This window comes from Dendropsophus ebraccatus, chromosome 3 (genome assembly GCF_027789765.1).
Source record: "Dendropsophus ebraccatus isolate aDenEbr1 chromosome 3, aDenEbr1.pat, whole genome shotgun sequence".
In the NCBI taxonomy this organism is placed as follows: domain Eukaryota; kingdom Metazoa; phylum Chordata; class Amphibia; order Anura; family Hylidae; genus Dendropsophus; species Dendropsophus ebraccatus.
The window spans coordinates 185,822,190-185,843,120 of record NC_091456.1 but is presented as its reverse complement, the minus strand read 5'-3'; the positions used below and the strand labels follow the sequence as shown (position 1 = coordinate 185,843,120).

The 20,931-nt window shown below is 45.3% G+C and overlaps 1 protein-coding gene across 8 annotated transcripts in view; it reads right to left on the bottom strand.

Moving 5' to 3' along the window:
* The window catches only part of LOC138786703 (zinc finger protein 665-like), a 130,879-nt gene that overhangs the window by 22,235 nt on the left and 87,713 nt on the right, over window positions 1–20,931 (bottom strand). Inside the window, exons 1-7 of one of the 8 annotated variants that reach the window (XM_069963692.1) lie at window positions 18,861–19,284; window positions 17,270–17,355; window positions 17,053–17,176; window positions 16,905–16,966; window positions 16,485–16,550; window positions 15,615–15,834; window positions 13,071–15,269 (exon numbers count right to left, since the gene is read on the bottom strand). The exons of 4 other annotated variants lie outside the window; for them this stretch is intronic. In XM_069963692.1, coding sequence (XP_069819793.1) covers window positions 13,528–15,269; window positions 15,615–15,834; window positions 16,485–16,550; window positions 16,905–16,966; window positions 17,053–17,176; window positions 17,270–17,355; window positions 18,861–18,942 — 2,382 coding nt within the window. In that variant the 5' untranslated portion in view covers window positions 18,943–19,284 and the 3' untranslated portion in view covers window positions 13,071–13,527. 3 more of the 8 variants (XM_069963693.1, XM_069963689.1, XM_069963688.1) reach the window with 3 other exon arrangements.

Below are 20,931 nucleotides of genomic sequence, written 5' to 3'. Positions count from 1 at the left end.
AATCCAATGCATCAATGTAAAAGCCCCATAGGGGGACTTTAAGGGTGGGTTCACACTGAGGAATTCTCATGGAATTGTAGAAGAAAGTTTTCCGCTTGAAATTCCTTGCCTATTCAGATCTGGCAGAATTTGAGCGGAATTCAAGCGGAATGTAAGCGGAATTCGAGCAAAATTTCAAGCGGAATCCGCGGCGGAATTTTCAGCGCGGAAATTCTGCTGTGTGAACAAATAAGCGGAAAGCCCATTAAAGCCAATGTACATTCACAATGTTCATTCTTTAAGGGCAGAATTCCATGCGGATTCCGCACGCATTTTGACGCAGAATCCGCCTGAAAATCCGTGAGAATTCCTCAGTATGAACCCCCCTAAAAGTGTAAAAAAATATGAATAAATGTTTTTAAAAATTCCCCATAGCCCCTGCCCCAATAAGTCTAAATCACCCCCCTTCCCATTTTATAAATAAAACACATAAAAGTAATAAAATAAATAAACTTATTATATGTCTTAACGTGCGTTATCGTCGGATCTATTAAAATAAAACAATATTGTTCCCGCATGGTGAACGGGGTGAACAAAAAGTGGTAAAAAACCCAAGATTACAGATTTTTTATTACATTTTCTATATAAAAATATTAATAAAAAATGATCAATGCATCCGATCTAAACTTATATGGTACTAATAAAAACTAAAGCCCATGGCACCAAAATTGACACCCAATACAGCCTCGTAGGTGATAAAATGAAAGCGCTATAGGAATTGCAATAGGGCTATTGTAATCATAACTATTTGCAAAAAATTAGTTTTACTATTAACAACAGTAAAACATTAGAAAAGCTGTAACCTGCATATCGCTGTATTCAGACCAACCTACAGAACAAAGATATCATGTCAGTTTTACCGTACACTGCATTGTGGAAACACGGAAAAACCCAAAAGTTAGCAGAATTGAATCCCCCCCCCCAAATTTCAATTTCTTTAAACTGTTTTTATTGAGCTTCGACAGCACGATCAGACATGTACATATAAGAACGCAACTGTACAGTAAGTACCTGAAGAGAGCGTCTACAGTCGCTGCATGAGAATACAATGGTAGAGCGCACGAGTAGTATGGAGCAAATACAATTATAAGACAAATAATCAATCAACGCCCCATCAGAGAAAGAGATGCAGCAGAATAGTACACGGAGGCTGGACGAAGCTTCATTTTCTAACATTAACAGAAAAACACCAACACAAAGAAAAAACAGGGGAGGGAGGGAGGGGTGGGGGGTTGCCCGTGGGTCTCCTCGTGCTCCAAAGAATACCCAAAGGATTTAGAATCTTTGACATGTCATCTCACAATGTAGTTTAGATTGGTGGGTCATTGGCAAGTTGCCTGGTAAGATACCATGTAGTGTCTTGGAAGGTGTGTTTGATTTTATCCTGGATTCGTGGGGGTAGTGTGGGAACAAAGGTTTCCCAGACGGTGAAGAATTTTTCAACCCTTCGTTCTTTGAGGATGGAGGCCTCCATCCAGTCCATTCTGAACAGAAACAATAATTTGTCCAAAAAAAAGACGGCGAGAGGGGGGGAGTGGGGACTTCCACACCTGCAAGATAGCTTTTCCAAAAAGTGCAGGAGTCTTCTGGCTCCCCAGTCACATTTGTATTTAGCGGGGTCTGTCCAACCAAAAATCCCCCACGAGGCCTCATAGGGTACAAAGGTTACCAAGTGCGACTTTGCAAATCTTTCCACCACTCTCCAGAAGGATTGTATCACTGGACAATGCTAGAGACTGTGAGCTATGTCCGCTCCGGATTCTCCACATTTAAAGCAGGTATCAGATTGTAAGATACCCATTTTAAAACCCCTTGTGGGAGAAATATAAGTCCTGTGAAAGACCCGCAAAGTCATATCCATGTAGCGAGCGTAAGGCAGGGTTTTTATTGAGTAGTCTAAAATGGAGAGCAGATCAGGGATATCTACCCCCAGATCAGTCTGGGTCCAACGAGCCAGTCCAGTGGACATGTTCCAATAGTCTAGAGAGGGAGCAAAGTATCGATAGGATAGTGATATTTGATGTCTGGAGGAGGTGGAGAGGTGTAGTGCCTTGTAGAAAGTGGTGTCCCATTCCACGAGGGGTAGGGCTCAAATATATTTGGTGATGTAACTGCGGGCTTGCAGATAGGCAAAGAATGGAAATTGGAGTGCAGGGTAAGTTTCTTTTAGGGTTTGTAGAGCCAGTGGTTGCTTGGTTTTCGTGTCAACAAAGTGTATGAGGAGGCGAAGGCCCCCTGTGTGCCAAGTGCGGAAGACACGGCTCGGGTGACCCTGTTGGAAGTCTGGATTACCTATTAGAGTAGCGAAGAGAGAGGAGTAGGGGTTAAGACCAGTAACCTTCCGGATTTTATTCCACGCTTTCCACGTGGAAACGAGGAGGGGGTTTTCCTTGACCCACGGAGGCAAAGAGCTATAGGGCGTGTGTAACAGGTTGGGCAGTGATAAGGAGGAAGCCATATGACAGTCCAAATTTGTGTCTGTGTGCATTGGACCCAATCCCGTATAATACGGAATTGCGCTGCCAAGTTTAGTGAGCGTATGTCAGGGAAGTTGAGGCCACCATGTTTGGATCGTTGAAGAATGCTAAAAGAGATTTTGGATTGTTTGTCACCCCAGATGAAGGATCTATAAAGGCAGTTTATTTTACGCTCGTCTTTGGGGCGTAGGTAGATCGGCAGTGACTGCAGTAGGTATAGAAGTTTAGGCACTTCCACCATTTTCAGAAGGCTAGCACGACCCATGAATGTTAAAGGGAAGCGTCTCCAGAGCGAGAGGGAATGTTCTAGAGCCTGAATGTATTTGTCAATGTTTGCCGAGTATAGTTTAGTCGGTGATTTGGTGATGTCGTTCCCCAGGTATTTTATTTGGGACTTGTTCCAACGAATAGGAATAGAGGTCGACCATAACGGGCGACTTGGGCCCTTGAGTAATAACGCCTCACACTTAGTCAGATTAAGGGTATAGCCTGGAAGAGCACCCCTAGCCTGAAGATCCTCAAGCACTGCAGGAAGTGAGAGTCTTGGAGAGGACAGTGCTAGTAAGAGGTCATCGCCAAAGGCCATGATTTTGAGATCGGAATCACCAATTTTAACACCGGTATATGTTGGGCAGTGTTCAATATGTCGCAGAAGGGGGTCAATAGAAATGTTAAAAAGGTGGAGGGGGGATTGGGCAACCTTGGCGTGTGCCACAAAATAAATCTATAAGGGGGGTGTTTTTTCCGTTAATGGTGAGGAAAGTCGCCGCCTGACTATTGATGTGTTGTAAGAAAGAGAGAAAGATGTGCCCAAAGTTACGCTCAGAGAGGGTGGCATACAGAAACGGCCAGGCGACCTTATCAAAGGCGTCCAAACTAAGTAGCATGGTAGGACGGTTATCGTTATTCATGGCATGAACCGTGACCGCCACCGCTCTCCGAACGTTCCTTATGGAGTGTCTATTTAAGAGGAAGCCTTGCTGGTTATGGGAAAGAAGAGAGGGGAGGAAAGATTGGAGACGGTTGGCTAAGATTTTTGTTAATATTTTGTAATCTTGGTTGAGAAGGGAAGGGCTATCGGCCTATAAGACTCGGGTAAAGCGGGGTCCTTGTGGGGTTTAAGCAGCAAGATTGTTCGAGAATGAGCAAAGTCATTTAGTGGGGCGCCTTCTTTGTAGATGAGGTTAAGAAGACGAGTGAGATAAGGAGTGATTTCTGCAGTGAGTATTTTATAGTATTCCCCAGAGAAGCCATCGGGGCCCGGAGTCTTGTTGTTGGAGAGCGAGTGTATAGTTTGTGTGACCTCTAGTTCCGAGATGTCTGCCTCCAGGGATGGGGGAGAGGAAGAGGGAAAGGGGGGGGGAAAGGGGGCAAGAAGGGGGAACAAGAGGGGATACATCAGACATGACAATGTCAAGGATCAGGGGGAGGCATAATACCTGCTATTAGTCCAGGGTTCCCACTACGCAGAGAACGAACTCACAGTGCCTCTACCCTGGGCTATGTATAATTCCATGGCATGAACTAATCTAAGTTCCGCAATGACATCCATAGCTAGAGGAGGAGTTCGTGATTTCCACTTTCTAGTGATCATTAAATGGGCTACAGTTCGAATTTTACAGAATAGAGGCCTGTGACGTGAGGGAACCTGAGGCAGTCTGAGATACAATAAAGCTTGTTCCTGGGATAGGGCGATCTGAACTCCAAAGAGTAGAGTAATTAAATCTGACACCTGGCACCAGAACAGGCGGAGCAAAGGGCATTCCCAAAATATGTGAAATAACGTGCCTGGTTGGCCACAGTGTCTCCAGCAACAGGGGTCTGATGATGGGTACATCACGCTTAGCCTTTGAGGGATGAAATACCAATGTAAACGGCACTTTACTACATTTTCTCTATGTGGGATGGTTATCACAGATCCCCAGGTAGATTTAAGATAAGCCTGAAAATCAGGAGAGGTTGCCAAATAATTTGGAAATTTCCAGATTCTGGATTTTTGAAAAGCTGGGGCCAGCTCCATTGTCAGCGACACAGGGGCATGATCTGAAAAGAGGATCGGATGGATGAGGGGATCTGATACCAGAGCAAAAAGGGAGGAGTGAAGTAAGATATGATCTATGTGGGAAAATGTGTTGTGAACATGGGAATGGAATGTGTATTCTCTTACTGAGGGATAATGCAGTCTCCATGGGTCACAGATGCTTAATTGTGTTAATAAGGTTAGTAGGGTTGGTGTGGGCGGGGTAGGATGTTTACTCGGACCAGATTTGTCCAACGAGGACTGGAGAGGCGAGTTGAGGTCACCTGCAAGGATAAATGGTCGGAGAGTTCTGGTAAGCAAAAAACTGAGGGAAGTGTAAAATGAATGGTTTGGGGTTGGGGGGGCATAAACATTGAGAAGGGTATAGGGCTTGTGCGCTATGTGGACATCTACACAAAGAAAATGAACCTCAGGGTCTGCATAGTGGTTGTCTATCGTGTAGGGCAAATGTTTACTAAATAGAATGGCAACACCTCTTCGTTTTGTGGTAAAGGATGCCTCTATATATTCGGCAAGCCATGGGGCCCTAAGTGCGGGGTGGTCGTTAAGTTTCCAATGTGTCTCTTGTAGGAATGCGATGTCTGATTTTAAACGCTTGAGGTGGGTGAGAACTTTCGTGCGTTTGATAGGGGTGTTGAGTCCCGCTACATTCCAGGAAACAATATTAAAGTGAGTAGGAGTGTTGTATGCGTGGGTGTTTGGTGCAGAGTGAGTACTCATCCTATTCCGCAGGGAGTCAGACGCGGAGTTTGGATGAAAGCTTCAGGACACGGGCATGTCCCATCCCAGCGAGTGGGAGGCTCTGCCGGATGGAAGGAGCACTGAATGTAGAAGGACCCACGGGCAGGGTCAGGGAAGGAACTATGGGGAAAGCACAAACAAACATCATGAACAAAAGGTCTAATCAGTAAGAAAAGAAAGGAGAGTAGACATAAACAGTCAACTATCATAATAAACAGCATAAAAATTAAAACACAGCATAATAACAGAATTCCAGGAGTCTTTGCTAAGAAGACTGCAAAATATGAGGGGTTCCCATGTTAGCCTCTAGGCGGCACATCTAGTCCGGCGGAATGTCAAAGTGCCTCAATGCCTGTTCAGGATCCTCGAAGAGGAGGGTTCTGTTGTCCACAGTGACACGAAGTCGGGCCGGATATTGCAACTGGAAGCGATGATTGTGGTCTAACAGGAACTTGCATATTGGCGTGAAGGCTCTGCGCCGCTGTCTCACAGTTGCGGAGTAATCTTGAAAAATAAGAATAGTATGGCCTTGTACATTAAGGGGGGGGGGGGTTGCTGTTTGTAAGCTCTAAGAATGGTCTCCTTGACTTGGAAGTGGAAGAATCGAGCTATGACCTGTCGGGGACGAACAGGGCGATCTCTTCTCTCAGGACCAATCCTATGAATGCATTCAGTCATTAGGGATGGAAGCTCCAATGATAGCTCCAGTGCGGCAGGTATAGCTGTGCAAATTAAGTTGGTGAGGTCATCCCCTTTGATCGATTCTGGGATTCCTAGGAATCTAAGATTGTTCCTCCTACTCCTATTCTCGAGATCGTCCAGCTTGTTCTGCAGAGACTTAATGGTGTCCGCTTGTGAGCGGGTTTGATCCTGAACAGTGGATAAGGACGCCTCATTGTCCAGTATTCTGGTTTCCAGGTCATTCACCTTTTGTGTGTTGGAGCTAATTTGAGCCAATGCATTCGTAATGGAGGTGTGGAGGAGATCTGTTTTTTTGTCTAGTAAAGGCATAATTATTCTGGAGACCTCTTGGGCTACTGATGCAGCCTGCATCCCTGCCTTGTCGGCTTCCTCTCGGGTGGCACGAGATGACGGCATGGCTTCGTCAAGTGAGTCTTCAGTGTCTGTGGCCCACGTTGACAGTGGCTGGGTGTTTTTAGTTTTGGTTTTGTTGGCACCCTTGGCAGAAGATGGTGGAGGGTGGTCACTCAGTTTAGAGCTTCTCAGCGTTTTGTGCATACCCCCAGTGGAAGTGGTGACAAATTTGTCCATGACATGAGCAAGAAGAGGGGTGAACCCCAGTGGAGGAAGACGGGACTCCTGGATGTCACCATGCCGCGTCTACATCAGGGGAGCGTCACTTTTTGGGCTTGTGGAAAGCGACCATCTTTTGGCAACAGGCTTGTGTGATAACAACAATAGTGCAAGCCGCAGTAATGAACAGTTCTCAGAGGGCCAGGGTTGTGTAGCAGCCAGCTGTGAGGATGTCAGGAAAGAAGATGTGTACATTTGCAAGGTAATTTGCTGCCCTCTAGTGACGAATCAAGAGAATAGCTGCAGTGATGATTTGCAAACAGAGCACTTGAGATTGGAAAGAGAACACTGCTATCCCCTGATGGTGGAACAGGAAAACACACAGCTAGGAAGAGAGTGTTGGATTTAAGTAGGCAGAGTATCGATCCAAGGGCAAATCCCCTGCTATTGTTCCCCACTGCTGTATGTGAGCCCAGGAAGAGAGTTTATTTTGCAGCCCACAGGGTGAAATAGCAAGAGCTGCACACTGTGTCTTGGATTATGGGGCTGCACAGTCACTGGTGTGGAGTTGAGCGGCACCTCGTGGCCAAAATGGCGGCCATATTACTTAAAATGTCCTCTGTGGCGGCAGGGCCAGTATTGAGGTCCCCAGGGAGTGAAGATGGTAGGTGTCTGGGGAAAAAGCAGTCTCTGCCCCCTGAGAATCCCAAGCCAGAGACAAGTGGCCGGGAATATGGTGACTGTCTCTCACACTGTGCCTCCTCTGATGGTGGGGTGGGGTGCATTCAGGGGCACAAGTTAGGACCAGAATGCAGGAGGGAAGCGGGAGCGGGTCTCCCTTGTAGGGGCTTGTGTGCTGGGGTTCACTGCAATGTGGCCAGGGGCGCGGCGTCGGTACCTGTTGGTTGATGAAGATGGCGCCGGTTCACTTCCCTGCGCTCCCTGCGGCGATGATGCAGCGTCCAGGGGAGTCAGAGAGAGCGCGAAGGCAGGGGGATAGAGAGAGAGGGAGGTCTCCCCTGCAGGTGTGTTCGTGCGGGGCCGCACTGCCGAGCGGTAAGGGGCCAGATAACTATGCCTGCAGGTCAGGCAAGATGGCGCCACGGCGCCCACGTGTGCAGCTGTCTCTCCCTTAGTGCGGAGCCCTTGCTTCGGGCTGAACTCCGGTGCTGAGACTGCAGTCTCCGGCAGCTATTAACGCCCCTGGGAGCCTCTGGGTGTCCGGAACGTGAGGCTATACGGCTGAGGTGAGCCTGGGGCGCGGAGCTGTGATAAGATGCGGCCACTCTGGTGTCCCGCCCACCGGAAGTCCCAAATTTCAATTTCTATGCATTATATCTATACTGCATAGATCTCAATAAGAGATCAGAGTAGTAATACTAGAAGTCCCCCAGGGACCAGTTAGTGTGTAAAAAAAAATGTTTTTCATTGAATAAAAAAATCTCCTTCCCTAATAAAAGTCTTAAACCCCCCCCTCTTTTTCCCATTTTATAAATAAATAAACATGTTTAGTATCGCTGCGTGTAATTGCCCAATCTATTAAATTATCACATATGACGGCGTGAGTGCAAAATAGCGCATTTTTGGTTGCAAGCAAAGTAACGATAGAAAGTACAGATCATGGCGCAAAAAATGACACCTCTCACAGCCCCATAGACCGAAGGATAAAAGCGCTATAAGCCTGGGAATAGAGCGATTTTAAGGAACATTTATTTTTTTTAAAGGTTTTAATTTTTTAAAAGTTGTCAAATAAAAGTTACACAAGTTACATATCGTTGTAATTGTACCAACTTAAGGAACATGTATAACATGTCAGTTTTACCCTACAGTGAACAGCGTAAACACAACAAATAAGGGCGCATGTGGGTCTGTGGGTGAAAAAATGCAAGTGCTATGGCCTTTTAGAGAAATAAGACACCCCTGAAAATAAGACTTAAGGGGAGATTTATCAAACATGCCGGAAGCGTCGCACACAGCCGCGGCGCTGAGCAGGTAATGTATGCTCGGGGCCGGGGCTGTGGGCGAGCGGCCGGGGGGTTAAAGGTGCTGCGGGCGGGCAGCCGGAGGCGGGGGGGTTAAAGGGGCCGGGTCCCATACACGCAGCGGATCCGCTGCTTGTTTGGGACCCATTCACCTTCACTGTACTGCATCCGCAGCGGGTCTTGCTGCGAATTCGCAGCGAGAAATCCGCTGCGGATCCAGTATGTGTGAACGTACCGTTAAAGATGTAAAATGGAGACTATCCTAAAATCCTACACACAAAATGGCAGCTGATATACTTCAAATAGCCACAGTTTAGTCCTAGCATTACAATTGTAGATGCAAATCTTCTCACAGGAAAAGTCTGAGATCCTGACCACTCGTAAAGGCCGTATTACACCGCCTGCCCCGCACTATGGTGTTTGCTTACAAAGCCTATTACATGGATTGATAATCCCACGGCCGGGGCTGCATGAACATCGCTAGTAATGTTAGAGCGGCCCTTTCTTTTAAGCAGCTGTCGGCTGTACATCTCTTATTGCGATGTGCGGCCAAAGGCAGATTATTTTTTGACATGTTGAAAGACGGCGATCACTGGCTCTATTACACAGGGAGCAGGGCCAGCTCCAGGTTTTTGTGGGCCCTTGGGCGACAGAGCCTCAGCGGACCATTCATCCATCCATCCACTATGCACCATCACTTGAAACACCACTAACATACACAAACATTACTGACTGACTCATACACACATTACTGAGTGACACACCCATACACACATTACTAAATGACACGACACACACATACACACATTACTAACTGACACACAGACATTAGTAAATGACACATACACATCACTTATTGACACACACACATACACACATTACTGACTCACACACACACAGCACTTAGAGCTCAGTCTTCTCCGTCCTCCTCTCTGTCGGGCTGCTCTCCACACTGATGTATTGAGGACAGTCCGATCATGTGATCAGGTCCTTCATCCCTCTCCTGCAGGACGCTGCTTTCTCTGTTTTCTTATGTTCAGCCCGCTCACCCTGCACTACAGTGAGGGGGCTGAACACCAGAACAATGGGCCCCTCTCTGGGCCCCTAGAGGCAATGTGGGCCCCGGCACTTGCCCGGGTAAACATTCATAGTTGCCAACATTTTAATTTTTTTTCCAGGGACACTTTAGCGTCACAAAGGGGAGAAGCTTATTGTGGGTGTGGTCTTAGTGGGTGTGGCCTATCATGGGTGTGGGTTTAAAATTTTCAGTTAGAATTTACAGTCAGAACAACACAAAAGGAGCATTACACACCCCAGTATTAGGTCCTCAGTATATTACACACCCCAGTATCAGGTCCTCAGTATATTACACACCCCACTCAGAGCAGGCTGAGACTCAGAGATAGCATTCTACTGACTTACTGTATATACTGGTAGTTTGTACCCATATTATGCAGCTGCACCCCATATAATCATATTACCACCCCTTCATCATCCTCCAGCTCCTCCATCATCATACTACTACCCCCTTCATCCTACTGCTCCTCCATCATCATACTACTACCCTCTTCATCCTCCTCCTGTCCCTTCATCATCATACCAGTACCCCCTTCAGAATCCTCTTGTCCCTTCATCTGTATTTAAAACAAAAAAAAGCTATACTTACCTCACCAGTATGGTTCCTCTAGCCCCCCAGGGACTCCTCTCCCTGCTCTGCATGAGTGACACCACTCGCGCTGGAAGGGGGCGGGGCTTCCTGTGGCGAGAGCGGTTCCATCCTCCTCCTGCTCCTGATTTATCTTTATTTACGCCGGCCAACAAATGGTGAATTATGCTAAATTTATTAAGAGCCTTAGTAAATCTCTAGCAGCGCGGGGGAGCAGGAATTTTTATAACACCCACATCCATTGCATAAAATTACAAATGATAAATCTGGCTGAAAAAGAAGGTAACTTAAAATAATCCCCCCCACCACCACCACCATACCCCCTCCGAGCAAAACATTTCAAAAACGGTGCAGCAGACGTAAACCGTTAAAAAATAGAGCAAATTGCTTCATAAATTAGGTGTAAAACTTTACGCCCTGTGCATAAACAAAAAATACCCCAGAATAATGGCGTGAAAAGATAGATAAATGGGCCAGAAGATTATCTGACAGATTATCTGTCAAAGATTTAAAGCCAAAGCCAGGAATGGATTTGAAAACGATTCGCCAAACGTTCCGTGTAAACAGTCGTTCACTGATTTTACCTATGTGAGAGATAGGCTTAAGCGATCGCAAAACGAATTTTCTGTACGATATATCGTTCCATCTAAACGCTGATCGTTATAAAAAAAAAATCGTTACTTCGAAATCGTTAATCGTAGGATCGGGCGAATTATCGCTCCATGTAAACGTAGCATAATGGTGCATTTACACAGACAGATTTATCTGTAAGATTTTTTAAGCCAAAACCAGGAACAGACTATAGACAAAGAATGGGTCATAAAGGAAACACTGAGATTTCTTTTTTTTCCCCAAACCATTCCTGGCTTTGGCTTCAAAAATCTGTCAGATAAATCTGTCTGTGTAAACGCACCATTAGGGTCCATTTACACAGAAAGATTATCTGACAGATTATCTGCCAAAGATTTTAAGGCAAAGCCAGAAACAGACTATAAACAGAGATCAGGTTATAAAGGAAATCCTGAAGTTTTTCCTCTTTTCAAATCCATTCCTGGCTTCGGCTTCAAATCTTTGGCAGATAATCTTTCTGTGTAAATGAACCTTAATGCTCAGTTTACACGAGGCGATTATTGGCCCGATCGTACGATTAACGATTTCGAAGTAACAATTTTTTTTTATAACGATCAGCGTTTAGACGGTACAATATATTGTACGGAAAAATCGTTTTGCGATCGTACGCCTGCAGCCCGGCCCGCCCCCCCGCAGCCCCCTGCGCCGCCCTGATCGCCACCCCGCCGCTCCGATCGCCACCCCCGCCGCCGCTCCGATCGCCCCCCCGCCGCCGCTACGATCACCCCCCCCCCCACCGATCCGATCGCCCCAGCGAAGAACATACGTTACCTGCTCCGCGCAGCAGGTCTTTGGACATCCCCGACTCCCCTCTTCAGCGCACCGATTGGCTGAAGAGATGAGCCGGGAATTTCAAACGGCTCCTCTTCAGCCAATCAGTGCTCCTCTTCAGCACTGATTGGCTGAAGAGCAATCCACAACCTGTCCCCTCCGTACATCTCTGACCTGATATCCCGCTACCGTCCCTCACGCAACCTTCGATCCTCCAGCGACCTCTGTCTGCGCTCCCCCCTTGTTCGTACCTCGCACAACCGCCTCCAAGACTTTGCCCGAGCCTCCCCCATACTCTGGAACTCGCTACCCCGACACATCCGTCTCTCATCCACCATCAAGTCCTTCAAAAGTAACCTGAAAACCCATCTCTTCAAACTAGGCTACAACCTACAATAACTCTGCATCACACGGTGACTGGCTGCACTTTACCTCCTGTTTCTCTCCCTATACCCTATAGATTGTGAGCCCTCGCGGGCAGGTCCTCTTCCCCCATGTACCAGTCTGTCTTTTGCCTTCATGTAATGTTTTCTGTTCTTGTATTGTTCCTGCCTGTTGCCTATCTATTGTATAGCGCTCTGGAATTCCCGGCTCATCTCTTCAGCCAATCAATCAGGGATGTCCGAAGACCTGCTGCGCGGAGCAGGTAACGTATGTTCTTGGCCGCGGCAGTGGGGGCAATCGGAGCGGCGGCGGTGGGGGCGATCAGAGCGGGGGGGGGGGGGGGGGGCGATCGGAGCGGCGTCGGGGGGGGGTGGGGGTTTTTCGATCGGAGCGGCGATCGGAGGGGCAGTAATCGGGGCGGCGGGGGTGGCGATCGAGCCGGCGCAGGGGGCTGCGGATGAGCGGCGGGCCGGGCGGCCAGACTATCGCGCGACGACTGTTTACACGGAACGATCAGCAAATTTTTAGCGAACGGCGATTTATGAACATGTTAAAAGATCAAAATGAACGATTTTTCGATCGTTCGCCGCGTTTACACGTACGATTATCGTTCGAATTCAATCGTTATCGCAAAAATTCGCCTGATAATCGTTTCGTGTAAACGTAGCACAAGGGTCCATTTACACAGAAAGATTATCTGACAGATTATCTGCCAAAGATTTGAACCCAAAGCCAGGAATGGATTTGAAAAGAGGAGAAATCTCAGTCTTTCCTTTATGACCTGATCTCTGTTTATAGTCCATTCCTGGCTTTGGCTTCAAATCTTTGGCAGATAATCTGTCAGATAATCTTTCTGTGTAAATGGACCCTAACAGTCCTTTTGCAAGGGCCGATTATCAGCTGTCAGTAACGTTCACTAATCATAATCAGCCGGTGTTAAAGGGCCCGGGATCAGCAAAAAAAGTTCTCGTTAATCGGCCGCCCACCTTTGTTTACTTTGTTGAAGGATTTTTTTTTTACATTCTTGCTAAAAGTACATAAGACTGATAAAGGAAAAAAAGTCACGTATAACCAGATTTGCTGAAATATATTTAATAGTAGCAACAACATTGATATGAAGCAGATGCCAAAATTGTGTCTTCTAAGCAGAATCTGTCTGACCACAGTCCGGCTGTCAGTTATATTTTCCGTATATAACAAATGTAAAATATACTATGCAAATTATATATATATACACATATAAAATCAAAAACTTATTTGTAAACGCAGAAAATTCTTAATCCTCATATAAATTATTGTAAATTGATTTCCCTCTCTCTTCTATGAGGGGTAACTTTATTCTATTACTACTACGATAAATTCTCAAAACAAAAAAAGTTTACAATTAAAAAAGAAACAGCGATGTCCCTGAGTTTGTTCATGTTTAAGGAGATGTGATGGGTAGATGAAACATTTCCCGCATTCTCGGCATGTAAATGGCTTCTCTCCTTTGTGCAGTTTTTGATGGGCAGTAAGATTTGTTTTCTGACAAAAACATTTCCCTCATTCTGGACATGGAAATGGCTTCTCTTCCATGTGACATTTAACATGTTCAAGAAGGTCTTGTTTCCTTAAAAAGCATTTTCCACATTCTGAACACAAAAAAGATTTCTCCCCCGAGTGAGTTTTTTGATGTCTAAAGAGATGTGACTTCTGAACATAACATTTACCACATTCAGAACATGCAAATGGCTTTATAGCTGAGTGAGTCCCAAAACCTTTTCCAGGTTTCTCTCCTAAATGAATTTCTTGATGTTTAACAAGATGTGCTTTCTGACTAAAACATCTACCACATTCTGAACATGCAAATGGCTTCTTGTCTGAGTGAGTTATTTTATGTCTCACAAGAGTTCCTAACCGCGTAAAAGCTTTCCCACATTCTGAGCAGAAAAATGGGGTCTCCCCTGTGTGAGTCCTCTGATGATGAATAAGTTGTAATTTTTGAATAAAACATTTCCCACATTCTGAACATGCAAATGGCTTCTCCCCTGTGTGAGTTTTGTGATGTCTAAGAAGCGCTGACTTGAGAGTAAAACATTTTCCACATTCTAAGCATTCAAATGACTTGTCCCCTGTGTGAGTTAACTGATGTCTACCAAGCTCTGATTTGCCAGTAAAACATTTCCCACATTCTAAGCATTCAAATGGCTTCTCCCCTGTGTGAGTTTTTTGATGTGTAACAAGTGTTGATTTGTAAGTAAAACATTTCCCACATTCTAAGCATTCAAATGACTTGTCCCCTGTGTGAGTTAACTGATGTCTACCAAGCTCTAATTTGTGAGTAAAACATTTCCCACATTCTAGGCATTCAAATGGCGTCTCCCCTGTGTGAGTTCTTTGATGTGTAACAAGCTCTGATTTTTGAGTAAAACATTTCCCACATTCTGAACAGAAAACCGGTTTCTCATCTGTGTGAGTTTTCTGATGTTCCTCAAAACTTTTTTTCACTGTAAAACATTTCCCACATTCTGAACAGGAAAACGGTATCTCATTAGTGTGAATTATTTGATGCTTAACAAGCTGTAATTTTTTACTAAAACATTCCCCACATTCTGAACATACAAATGGCTTTTCCCCAGTGTGAGAATTTTTATGTTCCTCCAAACGATTTCTCTTACCAAAGCTTTTGCCGCATTCTGAACATGAATATGGACTCTTCATCTTGTGATAAGTTATTTTATGGCTAGTAAGCTGTGATGGCTGAATAAAACATTTGCCACACTCTGTACATTCATATGGCTTCTCCCCTGTGTGCTGCCTTTGATGTATAGCAAGATGGTGTTTCCTCAGAAAGCATTTTCCACATTCTGAACATTCATATGGCTTCACCCCTGTGTGAATTTTTTGATGTGATTTAAGAGATGATTTATGATTAAAGGATTTGCCACATTCAGAACATGAAAACTGCTTGGTTCCTGAGTGAGTTCTCAGATGGAATACAAGACTTGATTTCACATGAAAACCCCTGCCACATACTGAACATGAATATGGCATGTCCCCTGTGTGAATTCTTTGATGGTCAACAAGGTTAGATTTATAAGCAAAGCGTTTACCACATTCTGAACATGAAAACGGTTCTCCTGCGTGGTTCCTCTGATGTCTGTCACAAGATCTTTTCCACATAAAACATTTACCACAATCTGAACATGTATATTGCTTATTCCCTGTGCGAGACCTTTGATTTTTACACGATTGGGCGCTTGTGTGTGCTCCTTGTCCCTCTGATCTCTTCGTACAGTCATCTTCTGAGGATAAAATTGGTTGTATTATTTTTACATAATATAACCTTAGAATATTTATGTATACTTTCAAACAAATTGTAGGGCAAGTAACAAGATCATTTATACAACGTCCATTAATACACAAATTGAGTTATTCACCTGCTTCAGATGGAAAATACCCCCCCCCCCCTTGGAGACCGCCCCCCATTGTTGTAGCCCATCACTGAGCACATTCTATCTTTTGCACGTCTCCAGAACTGGACACAGTATTCCAGCTGTGATGTCACTACTATATACATATATATATATATATACTACTACTACTATACAGCGGGATCACAAGCTCCCTCTGGCTCCCTGGGCGGTTACCTGTAGTGATGTCCTCCTTATACTGCTCATCACCGATCACATCTGTCTCCTCTTCTTCTTCCTCTTTTATCCTTGTGTCTGTAGCATTAATATAATTCAGACCTTTTCCTGTAGTAATGTCCTCCTTATACTGCTTATCACCGCTCACATCTGTCTCTTCTTCTTTTACCATCATATCTGTAGTGTTAATATTGTACAGATCTTCACCCTGATTGAGTCGCTGTGATTGAAATAATATAAAGAAGAGGAGACATTAGGACAAGTCACATGGAAAGTGTTATATAAGCAGAAAAGAGATCAGACATGAGATGACAGGAGGAGTTATCTGAGCCCCAGAGCTGCAGGTCTCCTAGAAGCCGGACATAGATATTAGATGATGGCTCAGTAATAACCCCATACGCTATACAGCAGTCCCTCAACCCAAAATGGCCCTGACATATGCTATATTAGACTTATGATGCTTCTCTATGTCTGGTGCCAGCAGCGTTGGCTGTGTCAGTACACTAGCGGGAACTTTTAAACTGCTTAGGGGCATCATTAAATACAAAGCTGTGAACTCCCAGGTTCATTCCGCAGAACACCCTCAGTGTACAAATGGAATTCTACAGACGTGTGACTGACCCCTAACAGAACAGAAGTTGAAAGGCAGAAAAAGTACACTGGAAGGGTCCATTCACACAACAGAATAGTCGTGGAGATTAGTTAGTCCCTGCACTAACTCAACACTGTGTCGGTCAGAGACTGCCAACCCCTCAAAGCAAGCGCAAGCAGGGAAAGGAGGCCAAGGGCTCCCCACAAACCCAGCAGACACCACCGGCGGAGAAAGCGGCCACCAAGCAACACAAATGTGAATATGATCTTACTACTCACCATTTCTCCTGCAGGTAGGATGGGAAGCCCAGGAGGTACTTGCCATGTGTACACAGGTGCTTCCTGCTAATTGGGGGTCACAAAAGGAGGAGTGCTAACCACTCAGAAAAGAGAGAAATAAAATACAGACAAAAAGAGAAAGGAGCTGCTGCACCTCACACCTCTCGGCTAAATTTAAAAACCAACGCCAGGAGTTAGTGTAAGGACTCATGTGAACCAGGAGACCTGCACGTGGTACATGGGGCAATATGGTTTGATCAAATTAGATACCAACATCCTAGGGTTGGTTTTTAAAGAGGTGTGAGGTGCAGCTCTCCTTTCTCTTTTTGTCCGTATATAACCCATATAATACTGTAGGATAAACCCAGACTGAGAGCAAGAGCCTCACATCTACACATCATAGGGAACATCTCCATCTACCTGATCCTGTAGAAGAAGAGGACAGGGACATCTCTCTGGTGCTGTTCTCTTACTGGATCTGACTGGAGGGAACACATACAGAGACTGAATTCATTCTTTCCACCCAGATAATACAGAGAGGAGGTGTGTATATAGTCCTGTCTATTACCTGCTGATGGGAGGGGCTGCTGATCCTCCAGCATCACATCCTTGTACTGATCCTTGTGTCCTTCTACATACTCCCACTCCTCCATGGAGAAATAGACCGCCACGTCCTGACACCTTATAGGAACCTGACACACACAATGATCACACAGTCATCCCCCCCACCCCTCCAGTGGTGTTACTGTATAATGTCCCAGCATTCCCAGCAGCCACAGTATCACCTCTCCACTCAGCAGCTCCACCATCTTGTTGGTGACTTCTAGGATCTTATGTTTGTTGATTCTCTTGCCGCTCCAGTCATAGCCACCTATTATTACATAGACAGGAATGATTAAATGTGTTTGATAAAAATGACAGCTCATTAGATTGCAGGACAAGGCTTCACCTTTACCAGTCGCCTTCTCTGGGTCCTTACAATGGCTCCCGCTACACAGAGAACCCCAGGACTTATCATAGGGCAGAATAGTGGGACCAAACAGGAATTTTTACAGAAGAAAAGCCCTTACCCAATGTTAGAGACAAAAGCAAATAGCAACTAAACATTCACTATGTTTACACTATGTCAATAGCTGTCAAAAAAGCAGTCCCGATGAGAGTCGTAGTCCTGCAGGATGGCTCCGAAAAAGTGCAAAGAAAAAACACACAACACTAGATGAAGCAAATACAGTGGTACCTTGTTTTAAGAGTAACTTGGATTGAAAGCGTTTTGCAAGAAGAGCTCACAGGTTTTCAAAATTGTAACTTGGTGTAAGAGCTTTGCTTTGGTTTAAGAGCTCCCTGTACTGGGTGGAAGGGGAGTGGGGGAGGGGCATGGTCTGCACAGCGGGGTCTACAGCACTGTACTCTGACCCAGGAAGTCTCCCTCACCTTCCAAATCATAGCAGATCCACTTCAGGCTGGGGCTTACATCAGGGGACAGGACTGTGGAGGTAATATCTCCATAGCTGTAACAACTCTCCCCGAACATAGAGTGCTGCTATACCTTGCCCACATCTGCCCTGTTCATTCCTTCATGCTCCCTGCAGTTTCTGTCAGCCCTTGTGTTTCTCAACCTCTCCATTCCTGCTATAATGTGCCTGCAACCACACTCAGCTATAACCACTGCTGCTATAATGTGCCTGCACTCACACTCAGCTATACACACTGCTGCTATAATCTGCTTGCACTCACACTCAGCCTTTCACACTGCTGTATAGAAACATTTCTGTCACTGTCCTCCTGCACAGCTCTGTGATTCTCAATTCCCAATTGGTCCATGCTAAACACACACCCCTTCCATTGTGATCATGTGACCACACAGACCTCTGACAGTAGCCTTACTTCTCTATTCTAGCCTGTTGTACTACACTACTGCATTATAGGGATCTGCAGTTCCATCCTGTATCTACAAACTGCTGTTTTTTTTTATTCTAATGCACTTACTATACATTATACTCCACATGCTGATTGCTATACTGTACAGTAACTTATAATATCACATATTCAGCTTTCTAAATGTTTGTTTTAACTGTTATTCAGAATAACAAAAAAAAAATCATTATTTTCTGGGTGTAGAACCACTTGTCTGCATTTCAATGATTCCTTATGGGAAAATTTGCTTTGGTTTACAATAATAATAATATTTATTTGTATAGCACAGACATATTCCGCAGCGCTTTTTTGAGAGTGATTTGTATTACAAGCACAGTCCCAGAACGAATTACGCTCCTAATACAAGGCACCACTGTACCTGACTATGAAAGAGTAAAAAAGCTCAATAAGCTGAACTACAATAGATCAGAAAAGGTAACAAAACCAAATGCTGCAACTTACATATAAGAGACTGGACAGGATCCTCCAGCATCACATCCTTGTACTGATCCTTGTGTCCTTCTACATACTCCCACTCCTCCATGGAGAAATAGACCGCCACGTCCTGACACCTTATAGGAACCTGACACACACAATGATCACACAGTCATCCCCCCACCCCTCCAGTGGTGTTACTGTATAATGTCCCAGCATTCCCAGCAGCCACAGTCTCACCTCTCCACTCAGCAGCTCCACCATCTTGTTGGTGACTTCTAGGATCTTCTCTTCCTCCATTTCCTCATGTATCAGGGGCCCCGGGATTGGGCTCAGGGTTCTTCCCCATCCTTCACACCCAGGGGCCCCACAGCGCCCACTAGAGGACTTCTTCACTACTGTGTAATCCTGTGTATGGAGAGACACATTACTATCACTCCATCCATTCCCAGAATCCCTCACCTCTCCAGTCCTATCCATCTGTTATTCCATAGATAAGAATGATGTCATGATGACATCACTCCCAGAATCCCTCACCTCTCCAGTCCTATCCATCTGTTATTCCATAGATAAGAATGATGTCATGATGACATCACTCCCAGAATCCCTCACCTCCCCAGTCCTATCCATCTGTTATTCCATACATAAGAATGATGTCATGATGACATCACTCCCAGAATCCCTCACATCACATCCAGGATTTGTCTCGAGGGAAATAAAGAATTACATAGGAATAAATGCAACCTGTTGTCTCCTTATCCCAACTAGTGTTGATCGAACTGTTCGAGAAAAGTTAGGTTCGAGTCGAACATCTCGATTTTCTCAAACTTGAACCAAACCGGACATTTTACTGTTCATTCGAGTTCGAGTGCCTTTTTGCCAGCCAATCCGTGCAGAGCACAGAGAAGTGTCAGAAACGTCATTGCTGATGTGTAGGGGTCTCATTGGCTGCTAAAATCACATGACCATCTCATATAAAAGTCACTGTGTTGCGCTCTGGACGCCATTTTCTCCTCATTCACTGTGCTGTACAGACTGCTATCTCAGTGTATCATCTTCTCCCTGGCCCTGCTTGCTGCCATTTCGATTAGTCACTGTGCTGCGTTCTGGACGCTATTGTTTCCTCACTCACTATGCTGTACACACTGCTATCTCAGTGTATCATCGTGTCCCTGCATGCAGCCATTTGATTAGACAGATAGGTATTGAGATTAGAGAGATTAGTGGGTTGTTTATCAAGGTTACACTAGCATATTTGCAACAAGCATTTTCCTGTCCATAGACACCATTGCAGCCACAGCAATACTTAGCATTGGGATTGCAGGCTGCATATTGGATTTGCCAATTTATACACAGTGCCCAAAAGTGTATTTTGGTCTGCTCACATCTGTTATACAGTAATTAAACGTACATCTCATTTGTGTACATGCATTTGTTTAGTGATTACAGCTCTATTCCTATAAGCTGAAAAATGTCCTCTGTCCGTCACCAAAAATACGAAAAACTTGACATCTCTTATACAGTAATTAAACATATATCTCATTTGGGCCCGTGAATTTGTTCAGTGATTACAGGTGTATTCCTATCAGCTGAAAAACATCCTCTGTCCGTTGTCTGTTACACCCAGTATTTAATAGTACATCTGATTTGTGTACGTGAATTTATCAAGAGTGGGTAGATCTGTTGATTTTTTTTGCTGTTGTATCTTCTATCTAAGGGCCCTATTACACGGAACGATAATCGGCCAAATTGGACCGATTCGGCCGATTATCGCTCCGTGTAATAAATGCAACGATCAGCCGATGACAACGATCATCTGCTGATCGTTGATATAGGTTAGCACCTATTTTTGTCGGGCGCTGACAGCGCACCGCTACGTGTAATAGCGGTGCACGGGCGGCGACTAACAATATACATTACCCAACCACGTTCCAGGGCTGCTCCTGCCATCCGCTTCTCCCGGGGTCCCGCACGCGCTCTAACTTCACATCGGCCTGTCAGCTGATAGGCCGCTCAGCCAATCACAGGCCGCGGCGGTCCTGGCCTGTGATTGGCTGAGCGGCCTATCAGCTGACAGGCCGATGTGAAGCTAGAGCGC